The sequence below is a fragment of the Lissotriton helveticus genome, chromosome 4_2 (assembly GCF_964261635.1).
Source record: "Lissotriton helveticus chromosome 4_2, aLisHel1.1, whole genome shotgun sequence".
NCBI classification, from domain to species: Eukaryota; Metazoa; Chordata; class Amphibia; order Caudata; family Salamandridae; genus Lissotriton; species Lissotriton helveticus.
This window is the reverse complement of record NC_136064.1, coordinates 112,252,330-112,275,868: the sequence shown is the minus strand read 5'-3', so window position 1 is coordinate 112,275,868 and position 23,539 is coordinate 112,252,330. Positions and strand designations below refer to the sequence as shown.

General features: G+C 48.0%; 1 protein-coding gene across 1 annotated transcript in view; it reads right to left on the bottom strand.

The window, feature by feature from the left end:
* LOC144752244 (transcription initiation factor TFIID subunit 1-like) overlaps positions 1 to 23,539 on the bottom strand; it is a 303,153-nt gene that overhangs the window by 90,340 nt on the left and 189,274 nt on the right. The window contains exons 29-32 of the mRNA XM_078640245.1: positions 18,364 to 18,541; positions 10,400 to 10,467; positions 9,618 to 9,740; positions 2,847 to 2,939 (exon numbers count right to left, since the gene is read on the bottom strand). Coding sequence (XP_078496371.1) covers positions 2,847 to 2,939; positions 9,618 to 9,740; positions 10,400 to 10,467; positions 18,364 to 18,541 — 462 coding nt within the window. The remainder of the gene's footprint in view (positions 1 to 2,846; positions 2,940 to 9,617; positions 9,741 to 10,399; positions 10,468 to 18,363; positions 18,542 to 23,539) is intronic.

Below are 23,539 nucleotides of genomic sequence, written 5' to 3'. Positions count from 1 at the left end.
CTTGGATAGAAATCGTGTCAGAGCCTGCTATGGAGCCATGCTTTCACACACTGCTTGCCTGGGATAGAAATCCTGTCAGAGCCTGCTAGGGAGCCATGCTTTCACACACTGCTTGCCTTGGATACAAATCCTGTCAGTGCCTGCTAGGGAGCCATGCTTTCACACACTGCTTGCATTGGATAGAAATCCTGTCAGAGCCTGCTAGGGGGCCATGCTTTCACACACTGCTTGCCTTGGATAGAAACCTGTCAGACCCTGCTAGGGAGCCATGCTTTCACACACAGCTTGCCTTGGATAGATATCCTGTCAGAGCCTGCTGGTCAGAGGGAGCCATGCTTTCACACACTGCTTGCCTTGGGTAGAAATCCTGACAGAGCCTGCTGGTCAGAGGGAGCCATGCTTTCACACACTGCTTGCCTTGGGTAGAAATCCTGACAGAGCCTGCTGGTCAGAGGGAGCCATGCTTTCACACACTGCTTGCCTTGGGTAGAAATCCTGTCGGAGCCTGCTAGGGAGCCATGCTTTCACACACCGCGTGCCTTGGATAGAAATCCTGTCAGAGCCTGCTAGGGGGCCAGGCTTTCACACACTGCTTGCCTTGGATAGGAATCCTGCTAGTGCCTGCTAGGGAGCCATGCTTTCACACACCGCTTGCCTTGGATAGAAATCCTATCAGACCCTGCTAGGGAGCCATGCTTTCACACACTGCTTGCCTTGGATATAAATCCTGTCAGAGCCTGCTAGGGGGCCATGCTTTCACACACTGCGTGCCTTGGATATAAATCCTGTCAGAGCCTGCTAGGGGGCCATGCTTTCACACACTGCGTGCCTTGGATATAAATCCTGTCAGAGCCTGCTAGGGGGCCATGCTTTCACACACTGCTTGCCTTGGATAGAAATCCTGTCAGACCCTGCTAGGGAGCCATGCTTTCACACACTGCTTGCCTTGGATATAAATCCTGTCAGAGCCTGCTAGGGGGCCATGCTTTCACACACTGCTTGCCTTGGATAGAAATCCTGTCAGACCCTGCTAGGGAGCCATGCTTTCACACACTGCTTGCCTTGGATATAAATCCTGTCAGAGCCTGCTAGGGGGCCATGCTTTCACACACTGCTTGCCTTGGATAGAAATCCTGTCAGACCCTGCTAGGGAGCCATGCTTTCACACACTGCATGCCTTGGATATAAATCCTGTCAGAGCCTGCTAGGGGGCCATGCTTTCACACACTGCGTGCCTTGGATAGAAATCCTGTCAGAGCCTGCTAGGGGGCCATGCTTTCACACACTGCTTGCCTTGGATATAAATCGTGTCAGAGCCTGCTAGGGGGCCATGCTTTCACACACTGCTTGCCTTGGATAGAAATCCTGTCAGACCCTGCTAGGGAGCCATGCTTTCACACACTGCTTGCCTTGGATATAAATCCTGTCAGAGCCTGCTAGGGGGCCATGCTTTCACACACTGCTTGCCTGGCAGAGCGATAATGCCCCACAAAGATTTTCTTAGGAGGCAATGCTGTCGCACATTGTTCATCTTGGAGAGTGACATGGCCTCACTGCTGGTTAAGGGATGGAATATTCTCACACTCTGCTTGTCTAAGATAGTAATATAGCAATGCTTCGCTTCTATGCAGGCACAATGCTGTCATACGCAGCCGGTCTTGATAACTGATGCTTTTGTACAATGCTGATATAATTAGAAACGTGATTCATCTGGAATAAATTAATTAATGTTCATTGAAACACAAGGAAATCAATTCTAAATGTGCATCTAAAGTAATAAAGTAACTGACAAAAACCATAGCCTTGTAAGTCGTTCAATTAAGCCACAAGAAAATAATGTGTAATGGATATAAAATCTGTACATTAAGCACATCGCATCCCGTTTTGGTATATTGATCCATCTGGCGCCCCGGTGACTATCCTACATTCAGGTGTCCCCGTTATCTCTTTGTCCCGAAGAGAACTTGACATTACAAAAGAGTATGCAACGCCGTCGACACCAAAATATTTAAAGGGAGAACTTAAATCTAGCCTGTATTCCTAAAACTATTAGGCAGCGGAGCGGAGGTCGCTCCTTTTCTAATAATGAGGCTGGACTGTGGAACTCCATCCCTCTCAGCCTCCGTCTTGAAACTGCACGCCTCTCTTTCTGGAAGGGTCTCAAAGCATGGCTATGCCAGAAGAGTAACTGCTAGCTTCCCTTCGCAGCCTAAACTGCCGCCAGCGCGGGGATGCCTCCGGGTAGCCATGCGCTTGATAAATGCCAAGTAAAGTACACTATCAGTTCTGGCCTTAAAAGACCTGCCATTATCCTTACCACATGTGTGCAATTGAAAACACGTGATATGTTAAAAGTTACTGCCTGTATATAGACATCACTACCAGTTCACGTCTGTACGTTTTTTCACACTGGGACACAGCGCACCTGAGTCGTCTTGTTTGTTTGTCACGCTCTTGATATGCCAAATGTACATAATCTATGTGATTTACCTGTGACTACACTACACGTGATTTCCTTATGGTTTAATTGAACCACTTACAAGGCTAGATGGTATCAATCAATTTAGTATATTAGATGTACGCTTAGAATTGATTCTTTGCCTATCAATGAATTCCAGGTGAACCATTGTCCTAATTCAATGTACAATGCCCAGGTCCCCACTGGTGCAGGGGCAGCTCTGTTTATATGGAGTGTGTACAATGCTCGTCAGTAAAGGTGCCACACACTGCTTGACTGGTGAGTGATGTTGACACAAACTGCTCATCTTAGGGCGCTGGCCTGTCACTCTGCTTCCTTGGGGGCCCAACGGGGCCTGAGGTCCTCTCTCTCCCCCAGTGCTACTCACCTGGCGAATCGTCTCCAGGTCCATGGGTTGGAAAATCACTTTGAAATAGTCCGGAATGAACTTCTTGTTAACTGGATAATGGAATGGCCATGACTGTTGGAAGGAAAGGACAGAAGGTCAGACGTGCACCGAGGGGGGCACAAGAGGCAGAAGGCACAGATTCTGATTTAATTCAACATGTGTCTGAACCAAGAAAAACTGCATCTGACTTGACAGAGGTTGAGGGCGTACGCTAAGGAGCTTAAAGCAAGTACCTCTGGTACTTTCGGATGAGTAGCTCAATCAATTATTCACATGATGTTTAATCTCAGTGGCAACCAAACTATTTAAACAGCAACACCTGTGTACAAACCCTGCCCCACCACCACACCTGCCGCCACCAGCATGCTTGGTATTGAATTCGTCAGTTAATTTCTTCAATTATGTTGGGATGCAGAACAGAGACGAGAGGTTTGGTTGTAAATATAAAACACCTACAGGACAGACTCAGAGTAACTACAGCCAGTAAGTGGAAAGGAATCCTATGTCCAATCCCATTTAGTCTAAGACAACTAGGATGTCTGGCACCAACTATGGAAAAAAAATGTAAAGCGTAGGAAATAATGGCAGGTTAGAAGGTTTGGAGCTTAGGTTCAATGTCGTAATATCCCTTATGGCTGCTGTACCAACGACATTGATGGGGTTCTGTCTTTCACTGACCCTAACTCCAACAGCATGAATGATAGAAGGTCAAGGATTGTTAGGATGAACGTCCTCGGTAGGGCTTACTGAAGTCTCGCTGTCATGCCCTTGTACATGTTCTGGGCTGCCCTGTACACTTTTCTCCCAGTGAGCTTGGCATTCTTGTACGCTCACAGGAGATGTTCCCGTTTTAATGGCATCCTCCCCCAACTTATGCGTTCTCTACGGATGGAGGGAGGGAGCCCACCAGTCCAGACTCTTGACATATCTGGTAGGCGGAGGACGGCAACCAAAACCCAAGAGCCAGTGTGAACGAATGACAAAGATTGGGTTTGCCTCCAACTATGAGAATTTCTACCGTATCTGAGCTCAAGCCAATGTCGTCACATCCACTTGTTCTCTTCTAATAGCCAACTTTAACAATGGAAACTTAATTGGTTGAATTTGTGAGAATGAATATTAGCCGAGTATCATCAGTGTACCTATATGCTTTGCTCTCAAAAGTGTGAATATAGGCGGTAAAGGCCTCATACAGAGATTAAACAAATAAAGCAAGAGCGCTGAACCCTTGCGGTCCACAAATAAAAACATTGATCGAGTGTTGCAATGTCAACCTGAGACCAGTTGTTTTGATTGGCTCCTTAAAAAGGAGGTAAACCTGCCAAGGGCATTGCCGGTTATGCTGGCGACCTGCAACGGGAGCAACACAAAGTCCGGTTCTAAACATTGGATTCCCTGTTACTGGACGCCTGGCAAAGATTGTTCACCACGGCTGGCGTAGCTCATGCTATACATTATTAAGGTCGAAAGCTCGATGGAACAACCTCTAGGATTTTATTTTGTTGAAAGAATTCTCAAAGCTCTTTACCCAGATGGGCGTTCAGCATTTTGCTGCTCGGGAAGCAAGGTGTTCTGCCTGTAACTAGCAGGCAGGAGAGGGTCAAGAGAAGGCTTCTTTGGGGATGATCTTACCGAGCCATATGTAAACGAAGAAGCAGCAGAGCCCGAAATGAAGGAATTGAAAAGATCCAGTACAGCGGGGCAAGAAGCTCCGGAAGCGAAGATAATAGTTTAATCAGGATGTGTCTAGAGAAGAACCTGATCGACAGCCTGATAGAAGGTTAAGAGCAGAAGGAAGGCCTGGTAGAGCAAAACAAGGCCATGAAGACTTGGGAGGTGAAGGTGGAAGGTAGAGTAGGGTAAAAAATCCTTTAGTAAAAATTAAAAATTAATTATTAATAATTATTAATAATTGAGGAGAGGAGTTGGCCTAACAGCTAGGGCGGTGGACCTCGAATCTAGGGAACCGGGTTAGAGTCTCGGCAATGACGCTGAAAATCCTGTGATTCTGGGCAAATCACTTAATCTCCCCATCAAAAATGAGTGTGTCCTCATGTAACGCAACTGGTGCTATGTAAAGCGCTCTGATACCGGATCAAGTTTGCGCTATATAAAAGTGTGTTAAAAAAGAAAAAGAAAAAAAAAAAAAAAAAAAAAAGAACACCCGTGATGGACCATAGGTGTCCGCTTCTCCTTCCCCATTCATGATCTTTATTGCTTTGGAGACGATCTCCTGTCTGAAGCCATTTTACTTTTCACCTCAGTCACTCTAAAGCTACTTGAATCACATTAAGACCAAGATCCTCGCAGTATGGTAAGTACGTTTTTAATAAAAAATCTTTTTCACTTTGAAAAATCGTCACTTAGAAACTTTTCGGCACAGTTCAATGTTTTCTTATGGGGAAAACATTATCACGGTTAAACATGTAAGTACGACACTTACAAATCCAGTCTCGGACCCAAAAATCGGAAAGGGTCAGGTGAGTACCAAAACTGCACAAACAGCGGCACAGACAGGGTGACAGAGTGCAGAGCTCAAATTAGGAGCTCTGCCCAATGCTTTTCAAAGGAGACTTCAGGGTGCCTGGAGCCACAATGCTTGCAGGTAAGTAGATCGGTTGCAGTGGCCAGGCTTTGGGGGTTAGCAACAGCACAGTGGGGGCCACAAAGCAGCACCTAACATACACCACCAGCGACACAGTGGCGGCCGGGGGCAGGGTGCAATTTCGATGTTTGGCGCCCATCGCTTTTCAATAGGGATTCTTCCTTTGGCAAATAGGTTGCGGACGCGACACAAGAGGCTGCAGAAGGGATATCAAGGAGAGCAGAGGTGAGCAGAGGTAAGCAGAGATGTAGGGTGTCGTTGGGGCACCGTCAGTACAGTTCACCAAAGCCTCGGGGGTTTCGGGTGCAGGGTGCCTTTAGACTTCGGAGTCTTCTTACCGAAGCCGGTAAGGGGGAGCCTCTGGATTCACACAGAAGGCACCTTCGTGGAGATCAGGAGAGGTCAGCCAAAGCTGGACACGAGGTCAGGATCACTGGAAAACTTCACTGCACAAGTGAGACACTCAGACTCGGGCCATGGGTGTTGGATGTAGAGTGGGCAGGAGATCCGGATCCGCTTGGATCCGGCGTCCCTGGAGCTTGTTTCTTCTTGGACAGGTCCGCTGTCCATGGTAGATTGGAGTATTTTTCTAAGGCAACTCTCCTCTCAGGGTTTTCGGAGGTCGCTAGCTGCAAGAATGGTCGCAGGTACGCAGAAGCTAGAGACAGGTCGGTAGGGCTGGGGCCAAGGCAGCCGTTGTCTTCCGTCTTCTCTGCACGGTCGTCTTCTTAGGTCATTGCAGGTCTAATGTCTAGTCCTGGGGGAGCCACCTAAATAATACAATTAGGGGCGTTTTAGGGGAGTAGAGGGCATGGCCAATGGGCAGCTTACCTAGAGTGACTACACCTATTAGGTCACCCTCCTGTGAGAGGGGGCATAGACCTAGCCCTGATTGGAGGGGTCTCCTCGTCTTCAAGATGGTGGGGAATGAAAGATGTGCTTCATCTCACCTCCCCCACCTTAGAGGTCGGGTTGGAAGAGGAGGGCACACCTCCTATTCTTCTAGGATTTCCTGTTGGTTTTCCCGCCCAAAGTAGGGGTGTAAAACAGGGGCTGCCATATGCTGCAGAGGCTGGGGTTCGCATTACAAAGGCAGCAGGCCTTTGAAGCTTCCCTCTTCGACCACTGGCCCAACCTGGGGGGGGGGGGGAGGAGGTGTGACCTCTCTGTAGCGTATGTGCATTGTTTCTGGGCCCAGAGAGCAGGGGCTCTCTACACAGGGGTCCAGACACATGTCTGCTGGTGGCTGCCTACAGTGGGTCAGAGACCACATCAGAGGTTGTAGGTTTTCAGGGGCACTTCAGAGGTGCCCTCTGGGTACCTGGCACAATAAATCTCAAACTGGCATCTGTATTGGTTTATTGGAAGGAGTAGTTTGTTACCGAACACTCCTGTGTTCAGTGAAGCCATATGGTGCTGGAGTGGTGGAGGTGTCGAGTTTACAGCCCATGCACTCTCTATGGCTTCCCTGGCTCTTAAATATTATACTGGAGGGGCATATCTGCTCATGCAGGTATGTCCTCACCTGTGGTATAGTGCACCCTGCCTTAGGGATATGAGGCCCGCTACAGGGGTGACGTACCTATACCTTCAGGCAGTGCTGACAGGCATGGCACTCACGCAGGGTGCCAGGTCGACTTTGTCGTTTTCTGCCTCACAGGGGCAAGCAAGCTGCAAGAGCAGTGACATGGTCGCAGTGAACGGGGTCCCAGGGGACCCTCTTCAGCACACAGGCCCTAGGTACCCAGGGTTCCTTTTACTAGGCTAGGGACTTACAGGGGGTAGAAGTACCAATTGGGGATTTGTTTTTAGGGAAGAAGCACTGGCACAGGGGACTGGGATGGCAGGGACTCTGTGCACTATAATCGAAACCACATCAAAACCAGGCACAATGTATAGTATGTGAGGGGGAAGGGAAGCTGCACAACCCCAACAGGAAACAAGCTGACAGCAGGGCCTGAGACAGTTCAGGAAGGACCCAAGGACAACGCTGACTATCCAGAGAAAGGACGCTGATGAATCTACTGATAAGCGATCTTTAATCAGCCCATGCACCCAAAGGACACCTGCACGCAGAGGGGTTTATTTGCTAGTTTTAGGCGCTGGCTAGGATACGCTTGTTTGAAGAAAGGACAATTGGACAAATTAGTGAATACTTGAGATCCAATAGAAGTGCAAAAAGTCTGCTCCTGAAACCTCGCAGATTCCGTAAGGAAAAAACGTATAAACGCTCCTTCTCAGGGATGGCACCCAGGATCTGGAATGCACTCCCTCCGGAAACGAGGCTTATCTCCTCCACTGCACTCTTCAAGAAAGAAATGAAAGCCATCCTTATGGCCAAGTTCACCTGAACCTTACTGTTGTAGTTCAGAGACTTTGCATCGATTTTGTAACATTGATTATTTGATGGTCCAATAACTTTATACTCATGCATGACTGTGATCTTATTATGCTACTCACCTACTACCCATTACTATACGGTGCACATCTCCCCCTGATCCCCCTACCCCTTGTTCTCTGGATCTCTAAGTAAGTGATATAGATATCCTTTTAGCCTGAGCCCTCCTGATTCCTTCTGCAGCTGGATCAAAGACTCTGCACCATTTTATATTATTGTCTATTTTAAGTGTTTATTGGTACCTGCTGATCTACATTGTAGCTGGATCAAAGACTCTGCACCGCCTTATATTGTTATATCTATACAGCACATGACTGCTATTCTAGCATGCTAGCGTTTACTATACTGTACCCAATTATTATGTTTATTCACCCTCCTGTTGCCCCCTGTGAAGCGCTCTGATATCTGTAAAGATCTTGTTCGCGCTATATAAAACTTTGAATAAATAAATACATATAATTACTGCTTTTATAAACATCTAAATGTATTGACCGTATCAGTGTTAAAAATAAAAGGAGATGAGTCCAAACCCGAGCTACAAATGGAAACGTCTGGTTCCGCTTAAGACGGTATTGACGCAATACAAGTCCGGAGAGCTCCCGACTCACCCGCCATATGAGTAGACACAATTAAACGTGCCTGAACAACAGATCGAGAAACCTAGGGAGAGGTTTTAGAAGCCCGTGGATTAATAGGAAACAATTTACTCATCTGTGTACAAGAATGTCTGTGCTCTCAGTCCTACCTTCAGCCCCTCACAGGAGTCATAACAGAGTCACGTTAATAGATCCGTGACGATCTGTCACTGCAAGAACAGGACACGTGCACAATTCTAGAATGTATCACAATTCATTGGCTGTGTGTGTTCCCCACCAGACATGCCCTTAGTTCCCTTATAACCATCGACCATAGAGATATTAAGCTACAGGGAAGGAACGTGGGTCACTGGTGTAATTCGAGATTAGATAGAGCACTTTGTGCACAAACAAGTATATTTTCATTCCTTAAGACCCCCGTTTCATACTAATGCGTGGTGGTCTCGAAATAGAGCAGCAATAAAATCAACAAAAGGCAAATGGTCAGAAGGTGTTTGCGAGCTGGTTGTCTTCTGTAGGAATTAGCCCTGGAGCAGTTCTTGCAAGAAATGTGAGGGCCCAGGAACTCAATCAACTTCAAAGAGGCCCCCAAGTAAATGTCAAAAGACACCTAGGAATGCACAACCTCTGCCCACGTAGTTTGGCACCAAACCCGGTGGGGGAGAGCTACCGCCAGAACCAGTTTTGAGTCCTCTCAGTTTTGAGTCCTCTCCTCTAAGGTCACTTCCAAGTGTCACCTGACATCTGCTTGTGACAGGGCAGGCCCCTTTAAAGATAATTAAAGTCCTGGGCCCACCCAACTGGCCTTTGTGCCAGGGAAAGAAAACACCTCCCCACTCTCAGGCCATTGTCTCTGCTCTGGGAGCACTTTTCACACCTAATTCAGGCCTAGCGCAGACTGGGTGGTTACTGGAGAGCTAAGGCACTCTAGCAGCTTCAGGCAGGGTGACTTTACTGAGTTTGCGAACAAAACCCATTCTGAGTCACGGACTGCGCAGGCGATCTTGTAAAGGTAGGGAGTGTGCAAAGAAAACAGAGTCCATTAGAATATTTTTTTCTCCACCAATATATACAAAGACCAGCTATGTGGATAAGACATGGGTAGGACTAAACTACAACAGACTAGATCAAACCAAAAACCAAAGTCGTACATCTGGCACGGCCATCATCTTCTGAGTCACAATGTTGTCCAGGATGAAGGAGAAGGCTACTTGGTCGTCGTCATCAAGGAGAGGGTTGATGGCCTTTTCCAAACGAGCCAACCGGTCTTCTTTCTGAAAGACAAACATGGAAGAATGTTGTTGCTTGGCTTTTCACACTTCGAACGGCGGTTGTACTTCTTGCAGTTAGTAAGGAATCGCTTGATAACTTTCGTATGCTACTGTTCATGGTCCGCTAATGCGCCATACACTGGATAACTGAAGGCCAGTGAAAACAACACCCCAGTCCATGATCTCATGAGAAACCAAATGAATCTCTGAAAATTGATGTTGCTGTTTTTAGATCGAGCATTAAGATTTCACAACTGTAATGGTTATTCCATCCCGAAGTGAATTTGCAGATCCTAACTCACTTCAAGAGAGAGAGGAAGGCAAGGCCACTATAAATAGTCTAGAAATCATAATTTTAAATTGCAGAGGTGGTTAAATGTTCTGCTGCATCAGCACTCTGGGGGGCAGAAGCGCTGGCAGTCCTATCACCACCGTCTTCAACATGCCCCACAGAGAGTGTGGAAGGTAAGTCTTCAAAGTATGAAAGGAAGCTGCGCTTCCTCAACCTTTTATGTTACACAGACTCTTGCAGCAAACCTTGATTGAGGTCCAAGTAAGAAAGGCTTCTGAAGTGGTCGGATTCAGGGTTCACGATCTTATGTTCAAATACCAAAGGAGTTCTTTCAGCTGTGACCTGACCTGGTGCGTGTTATTGTACCCACCTCTCGCAGCTTCTCATCGCACAGCTCCAGCATGGCATGGCCGATCTGGGTCAAGGAGTGCTTGGGCCCTGCAATAAGAAAACAAAATGTATGAGAAAAACAAGTTACTTGCTTTCTGTAACTCTCTTTCTAGTGTATAATATATAGAACTGCAGATTCCCGACCTTAGAATAGCCCTCAGAAGCCAGACTGGATCCGGAAAATGTTGTAGCATTGCTCCTGTGTGCCGACAAGAGGCGCCCTGCACTGGCACCATACCACCCGGGAAGTGACAGAGGAGAGTTGCACAGAAGTGTGCCACCCTTGTATGGTGGCACATGAATAATTGTTGGTAACAGTGTGCTAATCACAAACTTGGAGCTTATTTCGCTGTTAAATGACTCCATTTCATAGTACGGGGAGCTGTGAGGGTAGTGAGAGTGCCTGCACAGAACAGATTGTGAATGGTCAGTCACCACGGAAGGTCTTGGGCAGTCTACTCGGAGACCCGAATAGTGTTGCAAAGGCAGGATCGCTGCTGAGCCCACTGGGATAGCAGGTTGCACTGCAGGGCTTGCATGTGCAATCTCTGCATAGTTGACAAGGAGGCTGCACAAGGCTAAAAGGTCAAGAAGCCTCAGAGCCACCGTCAATGGGATTTCAGATGATGCCTGAAATATCAGGATCCTAAGCTGAATATCCTAGACTCATTGCGGTGGAGAAAAAGCCCTCATCTCCATCATGTCCAGGAGAATAACAACCCTGCCATCCTCCAAGTCTGGCACGGTAGGAGAACAACAGGTGTACCTCCTGTAGTAGGATGGACAGATGCTCGTTTGAAATGTATTCTGGTGTGCCGGGCTATTGGGCAGGGAGCAGGGAAATTGCAGGGCATGGCCTTTTTGAACAATTTGTAAGACACGTGTGTTGGACGTGATGGGTTGCCAACCTGGGAGGGAATGCTGAATGCTAAATCCTGCCTCACACTGGTTGGGCACGCACTGCTAAAGGGAAACTAAAGCGGTTCATGGCTTGTGTACCAGGTGAGGAGTTGAACGACTGGCACCACTACTGGGCTGCATGTTGTCTGCCAGGCTGAAAATCCGGAACCTCAAAAGGACTGGACGGTCTGCTGCAGCACTGGGTGGATAGGCGGCCTCTGTCTGTATGTCAGCTCTCTGGAACAGACCCGGAACTTTTACAACTGTTGTGGAAATTGCTTGGCACGGTAAACAGCCCCAAGGACCAGGCTTGAACTCTTCTGTCTTTAAAGCACTCCAAAGTGGAGTCTCCCTTCTCCCTGAAGGGGCGAGAACCCATCAAAGAGCCTGTACATCGCCGGAGGTCCCAGTGGACCACATCTAGGCATGTCCATGAAGGGCAGCAACGGTATAAACCCCTCTGCCCAGGCAATCCGGGATAACATACCTGGCGGCATTCTGCCCATCATGTATCTGGGCCGAGAGGTCCTTAATTGCTTCAGGACCGTCAGCAAGATCTTGTTGGCCATGTCCCAAAAGGCACGTGTGTAGCAGCACAGCAGGCGTTCACAAATCACAGCAACAGATTGGCTCAAGAAAACATGTTTATCAAAAGCAACAATCCTCTGAGATTCTCTAGCCGGAGAAGTCGTCGTAAATGAATCGAAATTCACCTTATCGGTCGAGGCTTGTGCAATGAGGCTCTCCAGAGTAGGGTACTTAGTGAGAAATCCGGGTCACTGGGCACCAGCCTATTTCACCTAGCCACCGTCCTCCTAACAGGCAGGCAAAAACATGGCTTCAACCAGGGAGTCATCATAGTATATGTGAGGGCATCATTAAATGGAAGAAGGGGACCAGATATTGATGGCACTGGCTGCAGAATGTGTCAAAACATTTGTTTTAGTCTCATGGAGGGAAGCTGTAATTTCAGCACATCAACTTCCTTCCGAAATACTATTGAAAATGAGGAGCCACTCTCTTCCATTGGTGGCCCATGTGGCGAATCAAGAGCCGTCTCAGCTGGGTATCAATCCCAGTGTTCTTTTAACCAAGATACACGGCACAGTAAGTGTAATGAGACGGTGGCGGCAGCAGCATAATCATCATCCCGGTGCGCACCCTGCTACTGTACAAGATAAGATCCAGAGTCAAAAAGATAATGTAGCCTCTGTTGATAGCTTGGACGCGATAGAGGCACAGAATCAGGGTGCATACCCCTTTGTAATCTCATAGTGAATATCGACGGATATTAGGATGCCGATTTGGGACCAGACATAGGCGTCAGCACTGGAATATCCTTCGGGCCGCATAGACGGCGTGGATCGTGCAGCCGGACTGGAAGTTTGCACCATAGTCGGTATGGGCTCGATAATTGGTCCCATGGAGACATATGACACCAGAGATGGACCCGCCAGAAGGTCCCTGCGATTCCATAGTGCCCAAGGGCGTGCCCAAAGGAGCTGGCAGTGCACTGAACATTTGCACTAAGACCTCTTTGAAAGCTTCTATTTGCTGCGGGGTCGACGATGGCCCGGGAAACTCAGGTGCTTTAGAACTAACTGAGCAATCATTTTCATGGCCGGTTACCTCGGAGTACGGCTTACACTGTAATGCCCTCATGCTTTCTTCTTGGAGTCACAGTGGCGGGATGGAGTTGAGTCCTACATCCCATTTTTAGGTCTCGCCTGTCGATGCGCATGCGCATCGAGCAAGGCGAGAGTATTGCGAGTTATCCACTCTTTATCCACACTGCAAGGAATCGTGGCGATTCCTTGCAGTGCCCGTGACTTTTAAGGTCAATGCGCATGCGCATTAAGCTTATGCGCATGCGCATTGACCTTAAAAGTCACGGGCGCGTGCATGTCCGTCTTTGTTTACCCGCTCCGCCCCCTCCCGCCGTGTCGCCTTGCCTACTCTCTTCCACAGCCTCCCCCAGCTCCGCCCCCTCACTACTTGATTGCACGGCCGCTAGGCCGTGCCTCCCCTACTCTCCTCCCCCCTCCTCCCCTGCCTGCCTGCCGCTAGCTGAGTCCTAGCGTTGGCTGAACATCCCGTGATTTTGGACAAATCCCTTAATCTTGCTGTGACCTTGTGCAATGTTACTGGAGCTTCCGCCCCAAGTACCTTTTGCGTCGAGTTTGCAATATATAAAACTGCATGAAAAAAATCCATGCTAAATTATTTAGTGGCTATTGCTCCAGTATTTACCAGGGTAAGTCAATGCGTACGTGATCTTGAAGTTTCCTTCACTGCTTCTTGGATTTAAATATTTTTGAACATCCTTATCAGGTCTTGTGAGCAGAAGGAAGCTGTTTAAGTAACACGAAGGATGAACGAACAATTAACCCTACATCCGATTTGAGTGTGGTTCTGATTAGTCTTTAAAGAGGTTCCTTTTGTTTCACCAATAACTCCAAGGGTACAGCTGACCCTCCTGGTATTTTTCAAGTGAGCAACTCCTCTATCGCTGCCAGCCTCCCCCAGCTCCGCCCCCTCACTACTTGATTGCACGGCCGCTAGGCCGTGCCTCCCCTACTCTCCTCCCCCCTCCTCCCCTGCCTGCCTGCCGCTAGCTGAGTCCTAGCGTTGGCTGAACATCCCGTGATTTTGGACAAATCCCTTAATCTTGCTGTGACCTTGTGCAATGTTACTGGAGCTTCCGCCCCAAGTACCTTTTGCGTCGAGTTTGCAATATATAAAACTGCATGAAAAAAATCCATGCTAAATTATTTAGTGGCTATTGCTCCAGTATTTACAAGGGTAAGTCAATGCGTACGTGATCTTGAAGTTTCCTTCACTGCTTCTTGGATTTAAATATTTTTGAACATCCTTATCAGGTCTTGTGAGCAGAAGGAAGCTGTTTAAGTAACACGAAGGATGAACGAACAATTAACCCTACATCCGATTTGAGTGTGGTTCTGATTAGTCTTTAAAGAGGTTCCTTTTGTTTCACCAATAACTCCAAGGGTACAGCTGACCCTCCTGGTATTTTTCAAGTGAGCAACTCCTCTATCGCTGCCAATAACATAAGCATTATCTGTGACACTACCCTTATCGATGTATTTCACCTAGGTCTTGATTAGTGATGATGATTCACGTTCCCATGCATTTAATTTTTTTTAAAATTTTATAGCACAAGAAAGATCAACGAGGGAATTTGAGTTATTTAGCCAGGATAAAATGTATTTACTGTTTGTGTAACATTCTAACATTGGTCTACTGGTATATAAACTATGCAAAGTAAAATTGTTAAATATAAGGACCTGCCTTCCTGGAGGTAGCCAGTGTGTTGATTGGTGATAAGTCTAGATAGTATCGTCATTACGTTTAGTATATTTACCTCAGGAAAAGTACTTCACCACTTGATTGCCCGGTCTTTAAAAAAAAAAAAAAAAAGTCTGTCAATTGAGCTAAGATGTTCCCTAATGGGAAACTAATGTCCAATCATGGTTTTAAATGACTCTGGAAGAGTATGTCTTTCAGCTCTTTTTGAAATTGTGATCAGGTGCAATCATTCTCCTTATCCAAGGTAGCAAGTTTAAGGAGGGTGTAATATTTCATTTTGCCTGTGGAATTGGCAGGATAATACAACTCCGCGTTACCCTTCTAAAATGGAGTTCCAGCAAAATTCTGCCAATTCCCTTGTGGCATGATTTTATTCCACAAGGCTCCAGAAATGTGAATGAGATTTGGCGACCCCCAACGCCATTTTCTAGTGTGGTCGTGTCCAGAAGGATACTTCTTAAGTAAATTTCCTGCTGCTCAAATTCATTTTCTAGATGAGCGGCAGCAAAATCAACTGGAGTGCCACAGGCTGGCGCTAAATTGCAGTCCGACCTGCATGTTTTCTTCCCATTAATGGAACTCTGTGGAAGCTCTCAAGTTTTATGTAACTCTGCGAGTTCTGCCCACCCTCACCCGCACTCACCCTCAACCCCTCACCCTCACTCACTCACCCTCAACCCCTCACTCACCCTCACCCACCCTCAACCCCTCACTCACCCTCACTCACCCTCAACCCCTCACCCTCACTCACCCTCACTCACCCTCAACCCCTCACCCTCAACCCCTCACCCTCAACCCCTCACCTCACCCTCAAACCCTCACCCTCAAACCCTCACTCACCCTCACTCTCACTCATCCTCACTCACCCTCAACCCCTCACCCACCCTCACCCTCACTCACCCTCAACCCCTCACCCTCACTCACTCACCCTCAACCCCTCACTCACCCTCACTCTCACTCAGCCTCAACTACTCCCCCTCACTCACCCAAAACCCCTCACCCTCACTCACCCTCACCCTCACTCACCCTCAACACCTCACTCACCCTCACTCACCCTCACCCACCCTCACCCTCACCCTCACTCACCCTCAACACCTCACTCACCCTCACCCTCACTCCCCCTCACTCGCCCTCACCCTCACTCACCCTCACTCACCCTCAACACCTCAACCTCACCCTCACTCACCCTCACTCACCCTCAACCCCTCACCCTCACTCACCCTCAACCCCTCACTCACCCTCACCCTCACTCACCCTCACTCACCCTCCCTCACCCTCACTCACCCTCAACCCCTCACTCACCCTCACTCTCACTCATCCTCACTCACCCTCAACCCCTCACCCTCACTCACCCTCAACCCCTCACCCTAACTCACCCTCACCCTCACTCACCCTCAACCCCTCACTCACCCTCTCACCCTCAACCCCTCAACATCAACCCCTCACCCTCACTCACCCTCACCCTCACTCACCCTCACCCACCCTCACTCACCCTCACCCTCACTCACCCTCACCCTCACTCACCCTCACCCACCCTCACTCACCCTCACTCACCCTCACTCTCACTCACCCTCACTCACCCTCACTCACCCTCGCTCTCACTCACCCTCAACCCCTCACCCTCACTCACCCTCAACCCCTCACTCACCCTCACTCACCCTCACCCACCCTCACCCTCACTCACCCTCACTCACCCTCAACCCCTCACCCTCACACAGTGCAATAGGTCTCGGAGCATTTGAGTTAGAGCTTTTAGAAATGTTTATGGCTTTTTTTTTTAATTCTTTAGCATTGGCTACAGGAAACAAAAATGCTAAAGATTTACACAAAAACCCATAAACAATTCTAAAAGCACTAACTCTAATGCTGCGAGACCTATTGCATTTCCAATGCTTGTTATGCTTGCATTTGGACTTGGACCTGAAGAAGGACTTCGAGCACAAAGATCGACACATGGTTGCTGCAGTTGTGGCACGGCTTAAAAACTGTTTGTTTTGAACATTGTCGGAAAACTGTCAAACTCAAGAGCATAGCTCCGGATCTGCGTTGGAAGGCGTTTATAGAAAGGAGCGGACACCTGCGTGCCAGGGTGGTGCTTATATGCGGCCTGCTCCCTCATGTCTGGGGTGGTCTGGAGCCAACGCGGAACGCACAACACCACTTAGCAGCATGCAGGAGCAGTGATACGAATAAAAACCTCAAGATCCATTCTGTTCTAAGGTGAGGAATGGTATTCGTATGCATCAGAAATACTGTTGCCCATTACAAAAGGTGGAGATGAAAATGTATGTTGAGATGTGCTAATGTATGCATGAAGAGACAAGAGTGTTTGTAAAAGAAAGCATGAATGAATGAATACACACTTATATAGCGCATTGCTACCCGAAGGACATCCCAGCGCATCCCGTCACCACACTCATTCAACAGTGATCAAGCAAAAAAAAAAGAAGATCTTCAGCTGTTTCCTAAACCTGTCAACTTCAAGGCGGATGGAGTCAGGAAGCTGATTCCAAAGCCTGGCTGCGTTATAGGAGAACAATCGTCCTCCAGTCCGAGGCCGTTTAACCTTTGGAACTGACAGCAGTTGTTTATTGCTAGATCTCAGGGTCCTCTTGGTGTCATATCACTGCACCAAGGGCTGCAACAAGGCTGGCCCTTTACCCGAGATGCACTTATGGGCAATGCACAATGCTTTAAACCTGAACCTATCCACAACGGGCAGCCAAGGAAGTCGTCTGAGGGCTAGTTTAGTTGACTTATGCCCAGGGATACCCATCAAAAGTCGAGCAGCACAATTCTGTGCTGTCTGCAATTTCCCGGTAGTTCCCAGTGGTGCCCCCAAGTAGACTACATTTGCGTAGTCCAACCGTGAAAGGACCAAGGATTGAACCACCATGCGCCTGGCTTCAGATGGCAGAAGGGGAAGAATCTTCCGCATTGTCCTGATCAGGCCATAACAATTAGCAGCAACCTTACTTGCCTGAACTTTGAGATTCAATTTACAGTCCAACCAGACCCCAAGACTCTTGATTTGTGTCTTAGGGACAGGAGGCGCACCGAGGCAGGCAGGCCACAAAGAATCCAGATTGTGAGGTGCAGCATGTCCAAGAATCATTATCTCTGTCTTTGTGCCATTTAATTTAAGAAAGGACAGATCCATCCACTCAGAGACCTTCACAAGACAACCCTCCAAGCCTGAGTTTGAGATATCTTGCCGGTTAAAGCCCACCACTAATGGAGTGTCATCCGCATATGTAACAGTGTGAATCCCCCAGGGAAGTTCCACCTCAGCCAATGGCCTCATATAGATATTAAATAAGGTGGGACTCAACGAAGAACCCTGCGGGACTCCACACTTCAGCGGCCTCCGTTCAGAAAGAGCGCCTTCTTCAAAGACAACAAAGGACCTGTCCGAAAGAAATGGCTGTAACCATTCCAGGACAGTTCCTCCCACACCCTCCCTCCCACACCCTCCCACAAAGCAGTAACAATAACTATTGATAGTGCTAGGGTGTATCAGAAGGAGGTTTGTGGTAGAGATGGGGTCTTGTCACAGAACGCAAAAGTTGTGGCAGTAGGGGAAACAAGAACAACAAGTACCTCTAAGTGGAACCCCTGAATTATTGTACAGGATTGGGTACTAGAAGGAGAAGAGATACTACATGCACTGCGATGTAGACATGAAGAGGGGTAAAGGATTTTCCCTTCGGTTAGTACCGTTGTAGGTAATGCTGTTCTTCAAGATAAGCTCAACCTGCTCACGGAACTCCTCGCGGGAAGGGTACATGCGACGGCGTACGTTCTCACGTAGGGTCTGCAGGTCCATTGGGCGAAGGACGATCTTGTAGTAATCCTTCACAACCTTGCCGTTCACTGGAGTGTGAAAGGGATACGTCTACAACAAGCAAATGGAAACAAATTTCATTGGAGAAAGCATTTCATATTACAAAATATTCAAAAATATGTTGGTAAATTCCACATGCCAAAAAAATACACTATATTGAGTCTATAATGCCTGTAATGCACAACACTGAACCGTTCCATCATTCCCATTATGTTCAGGCACGGGTACAAGCATGGCACAGCATACCTACAAGCTCAACACAGCACGGCTTTTATACCACATCTATTAAAGATCTTATATGCTATTCCTACCATATCACCTCTACCCAAGGTATTCTTTACTGTTTCTATTATAACGCATCTTACAGCTGTCTGCTAAAGTATTCCTAACACACTACATCTAGTCGAGGCTCCATATACAATTCCTACTTTGTAAGATCTACTAGAGGCCTCCTATGACATCCACTAAAGATCTATACTATTCCTCATATACGTCAGCTATACGATTCCCAATATACTAGATCTACTTGACTCTTGCTATACTAGTCATATGTTGTCACATCGACTAGCGGCCTTTCATAATACTGCTTGTTTAGAACTGTGGGAAGCTGGCTCTAGAGGCCTTCCCTGGTCACGGTGCCATGGGTACCTGTGGTAACATTTACCAGTGTAAGAAAGTGGCTCTGTATATACTGCACCAAAGTGAGGTACAGTGTGTACAGAGTCCAAGGTCTCCAGAGGTATGGCAGAGGCTAAAGTTAGATATAACCTTACTCTCTAAAGTGGGAGCTTGGTCGAGCAGTAAGGCAGTACCAGAGGACAGTGTAAAGCATTTGATGTACACACTCAGTCAGCAAATGGTCTCACACGCTCAAGAACTGAACTCCAGGCCAATCGTTTTGTATATAAAAATATACTGTTTTATTTCTAGAACCAAGCAAGCCTGGTACAGGTAAGCATAAAAATGCTTTCAATAGTAAATTAATTGAATTAACACAGTTCAAAATAGCAGTGTAACTTCAACTGGTTTTGGTTACAGTTTTAAGAAAGCAGTTTGCAACACATTGCTGGTATAGTACATTCAATTAAATGGGCTTAATAAATAAAATGCAGTTAATTACTGTTCAGATTACATTTGCTAACACAGGACTGGATCCTGGATTCAGTCCTGGGACATTTCCTGCAAACAGGTGAGTAAATGCGTTTTGGTTAAAGGTACGATTTTTAAGGAATATTATTGTTTTTTAAAAGTTGACACTTAGAAAGGTTTTCACATAGAATCACCAATGTTATCCTATGGGAGGAAATTCACTTAGCGGGCAAGTTAGATTATCGTTTCTTTTTCTTACTCAGTGCTGGATACCTAGATTCAGCACTGGAACATTTCCAGAAAACAGTTGAGAAAATGCGTTTTGGTTATTTTAGTTTTCAAAAGTCAACACTTGGAAACTTTTTGGGAGAAAAAGTGTCAATGTTATCCTTTGGAGGAAAAATGAGATATAGTTTTAAAGTTAACTAATCGGTCTTTTGAGTTAGGGTTCTGAGGTTAAACTCAGGGGTCTCCCAGGGTCAGTGATGCACTGTTGTTGCACCCTCAGCGGCACTCGGGCGGCAGGGTGCAGAGTGTTGAGGCCCAATGTTATCCTATGGGGGCTAGGAGTACTCCGGTTGGTGGCGGCTGGCAAGCAGGCAACGGTGTTGCGGGAGCAAAGCTCCTAGGGTTAAGCTCAGGGCTAGTTGGGGACCAAGTTAGCACCAAAGGGGCACCCTCAGCGGCGCTAAGGCAGCCGGGTGCAGGGTGCTGTTTTGAGGTCGGGTGCACCGTTGATTTCAATGGGAATTCTCCAGAACAAAGAAACACTGCAGGCTCTGGGATGAGGATCTTCCTGGAGTGACCACCACTTCGAGGAGTAAGTTGGGATGTAGAGGGATAGTTAGGCACCGCTGGGTTGGGCACACAAGGCCGTGGGGCGTCGGGTGCAGGGGTGCCTTTGGACGTCGGATTTTCTTACCCGCTCTAGTCGCGGTAGGGGGGGCCTCTGGATTGAGGCTGCAAGCGTCGTCTGGAGGCTTGAGGCAGGTCACGGGTCACCGGGCGGATCTCCTCGTGGTGTTTGTTCACTCAAACACGGGCCAGGCTCGGCGGGTGCAGAGTGAGCTGGATTTGCGGTTTCTGGTTGGCACCAAAAGCTGCAGTTCAAACAGGTCCGGTGTTCATGGGAGAAACCGCTTGGGAGTGAAGGCATGCAGGTCTTTCGGGGTTTGTGAGATTGCTGGCTGCTGGACACGCCGGGATTTCGCAGGAGCAGGTTCGAGAGGAGACAGGCCTGTAAGGCTGGGGTCAAGTCGGTGGGCGTCGTCCTCTTGTTAGCTCTGCACGGCTTCTTGTCCTTCTTTTCTTGTTGTTGCTGGATCTGAGGAAGGAAGGTTCCGGGTGCCCCTAAATACTAAATTTAGGGACGTTACAGGTAGGTAAAGGTCAGGGACCAATGGGTCCCTTCCCTGGGGTGGGTACACCCCCTATTCTGCCACTCTAGTGGGAGGGGGCAGGGGCCTGTCCCTGGTTGGCTGTGTCCTCAAGATGGCAGGGACTCGAGGTTGTGCTTCACCTCGCCTCCACCACCCTAGGGGTGGAGTTGGCAGAGGTGGGCACACCTCTCTTACTCACTTTTGTTGTTCCTGCCACGTCTCCCGCCCAAAGACAGGGGTAGAACCAGTGGGTACCAGTTGCTGAGTACAGCAAGTGGTCTGGAGAGGCTCGCAAAGGCGGTTTGACTTTGAAGCTTCTCCTTCGTGAGTCATGCCCATCCTGGGGGAGGAGGCTTGGCACCTCGTCCCAGGGTGTGCATTGTTTCAGGCCCCCGAGAGCGGCAAGCTCTCGACCCAGGGGTCCAGAAACATGTCTGGGGTGGCAGCCACAGCAGCCACTCAGTCAAGTCACTGGGAGTTAGTCGAGTTTCAGGGGGCATCTCTAAGATGCCCTCTATCGTGCATTTTACATTAAATCCCACAATGGCATCAGTGTGGGTTTATTGTGCTGAGAAGTTTGATACCAAACTTCTCAGTCTTCAGTGAAGCCATCATGATACTGTGGGGTTCGTAATGACAACCTCCCAGCACCATATACTCTTAATGGCAGCACTGCACTTACAGTGCCCAGGGATGGACCTGGGTACTATAGGGGTAGAGGGCTCATGCACCTGTGCCCACACCACTGGCATAGGGCACCCAGCTAGAGGGGTGACTGATGTATGCCAGGGCAGTGTTTTGTGGGCATGGTACACAGGAATGTGTGCCATGTCGACTCTTTGTTTTGTTCTGCACCAAGACACGTAGCCTGCCAAGGCAGTGTGTGAGTGTCAGGGTGCAGGGCCCCTAAGGGTGGCACAATAAGTGCTGCAGCCCTTAGGGGTCTTCTCTGGTCACAATGCCCTGGGTACCTGTGGTACCATTTACATGGGGCTGATATGTGGCCAGAGATGTCAATTGGGTTTAGGCTTTAGTATAGTGTTTAGGGAAGAAACACAGGCCCTGGGTACCTGATTGGCAAGAGCCCAGGGCACACTCGGTCAAAGCACATCAGCAGTTCATCAAAAAGTGGGGGTAAACATGCAGAAAGAGGGCACTTTCTCACAACATGCCATATATACAGTGACACAAGGATGTGTGCCATGTCGACTTGTTAGTTTTGTCTGCACCAAAACACCCAGTCTGCACTGGCAGGGTGGGAGTTTTAAGGTAAGGGACACCCAGTCTGCACTGGCAGGGTGGGAGTTTTAAGGTAAGGGACACCCAGTCTGCACTGGCAGGGTGGGAGTTTTAAGGTAAGGGCCTCTGAAGGTGGCATAATATATCCTGCAGCCCTCAGAGGCCCTATCTGGTCACAAGGCTCTTGGTACCAGCGACTTACAGGTGTTCCTGAGGTGTGCCAATTATGGGTACAAAGGTACAATATTTTATGGAAGAACACGTGCTGGGGCCTGGTTAGCAGGATCCAATCACACACTCAGTCAAGATGGCATCAGGTATCCGTCAAAAAGTTTGGGGGTAAACATGCTAAAAGGGTCACTTTCCTACAAGAACATCCACTAAATATTATCTACATTATTCTTATTATATTCAATCTTAATTGATATAGAATTGTTGCATACTTGTAGTCCTCGTTCTGCATTGTAGGACTCTTCATTGAAATCATAAACATTAGAATAATTCCCCAGTATAGCTCACTGGTCACAGGTCACACAACAGAAGGATCGCTGCACCTTTACATTTCTATCACACTCCTGAAGGATCGCAGCACCTTCACATTTACAGCCCTCAAGGTTCGCAGCACCTTCACATTTCTATCACACTCCTCAAAAATCGCAGCACCTTTACATTTCTATCACACTCCTCAAGGATCGCAGCACCTTCACATTTACAGCCCTCAAGGTTCGCAGCACCTTTACATTTCAATCACACTCCTCAAGGATCCCAGCACCTTCACATTTCTGTCACACTCCTCAAGGATTGCAGCACCTTCACATTTACAGCCCTCAAGGATCGCAGCACCTTTACATTTCTATCACACTCCTCAAGGATCCCAGCACCTTTACATTTCTGTCACACTCCTCAATGATTGCAGCACCTTTACATTTCTATCACACTCCTCAAGGATCGCAGCACCTTTACATTTACAGCCCTCAAGGATCGCAGCACCTTTACATTTCTATCACACTCCTCAAGGATCGCAGCACCTTCACATTTCTGTCACACTCCTCAAGGTTCGCAGCACCTTTACATTTCAATCACACTCCTCAAGGATCGCAGCACCTTCACATTTCTGTCACACTCCTCAAGGATCGCAGCACCTTTACATTTCTGTCACACTCCTCAAGGTTCGCAGCACCTTTACATTTCAATCACACTCCTCAAGGATCCCAGCACCTTTACATTTCTGTCACACTCCTCAAGGATCGCAGCACCTTTACATGTACAGCCCTCAAGGATCGCAGCACCTTTACATTTCTATCACACTCCTCAAGAATCGCAGCACCTTTACATTTCTATC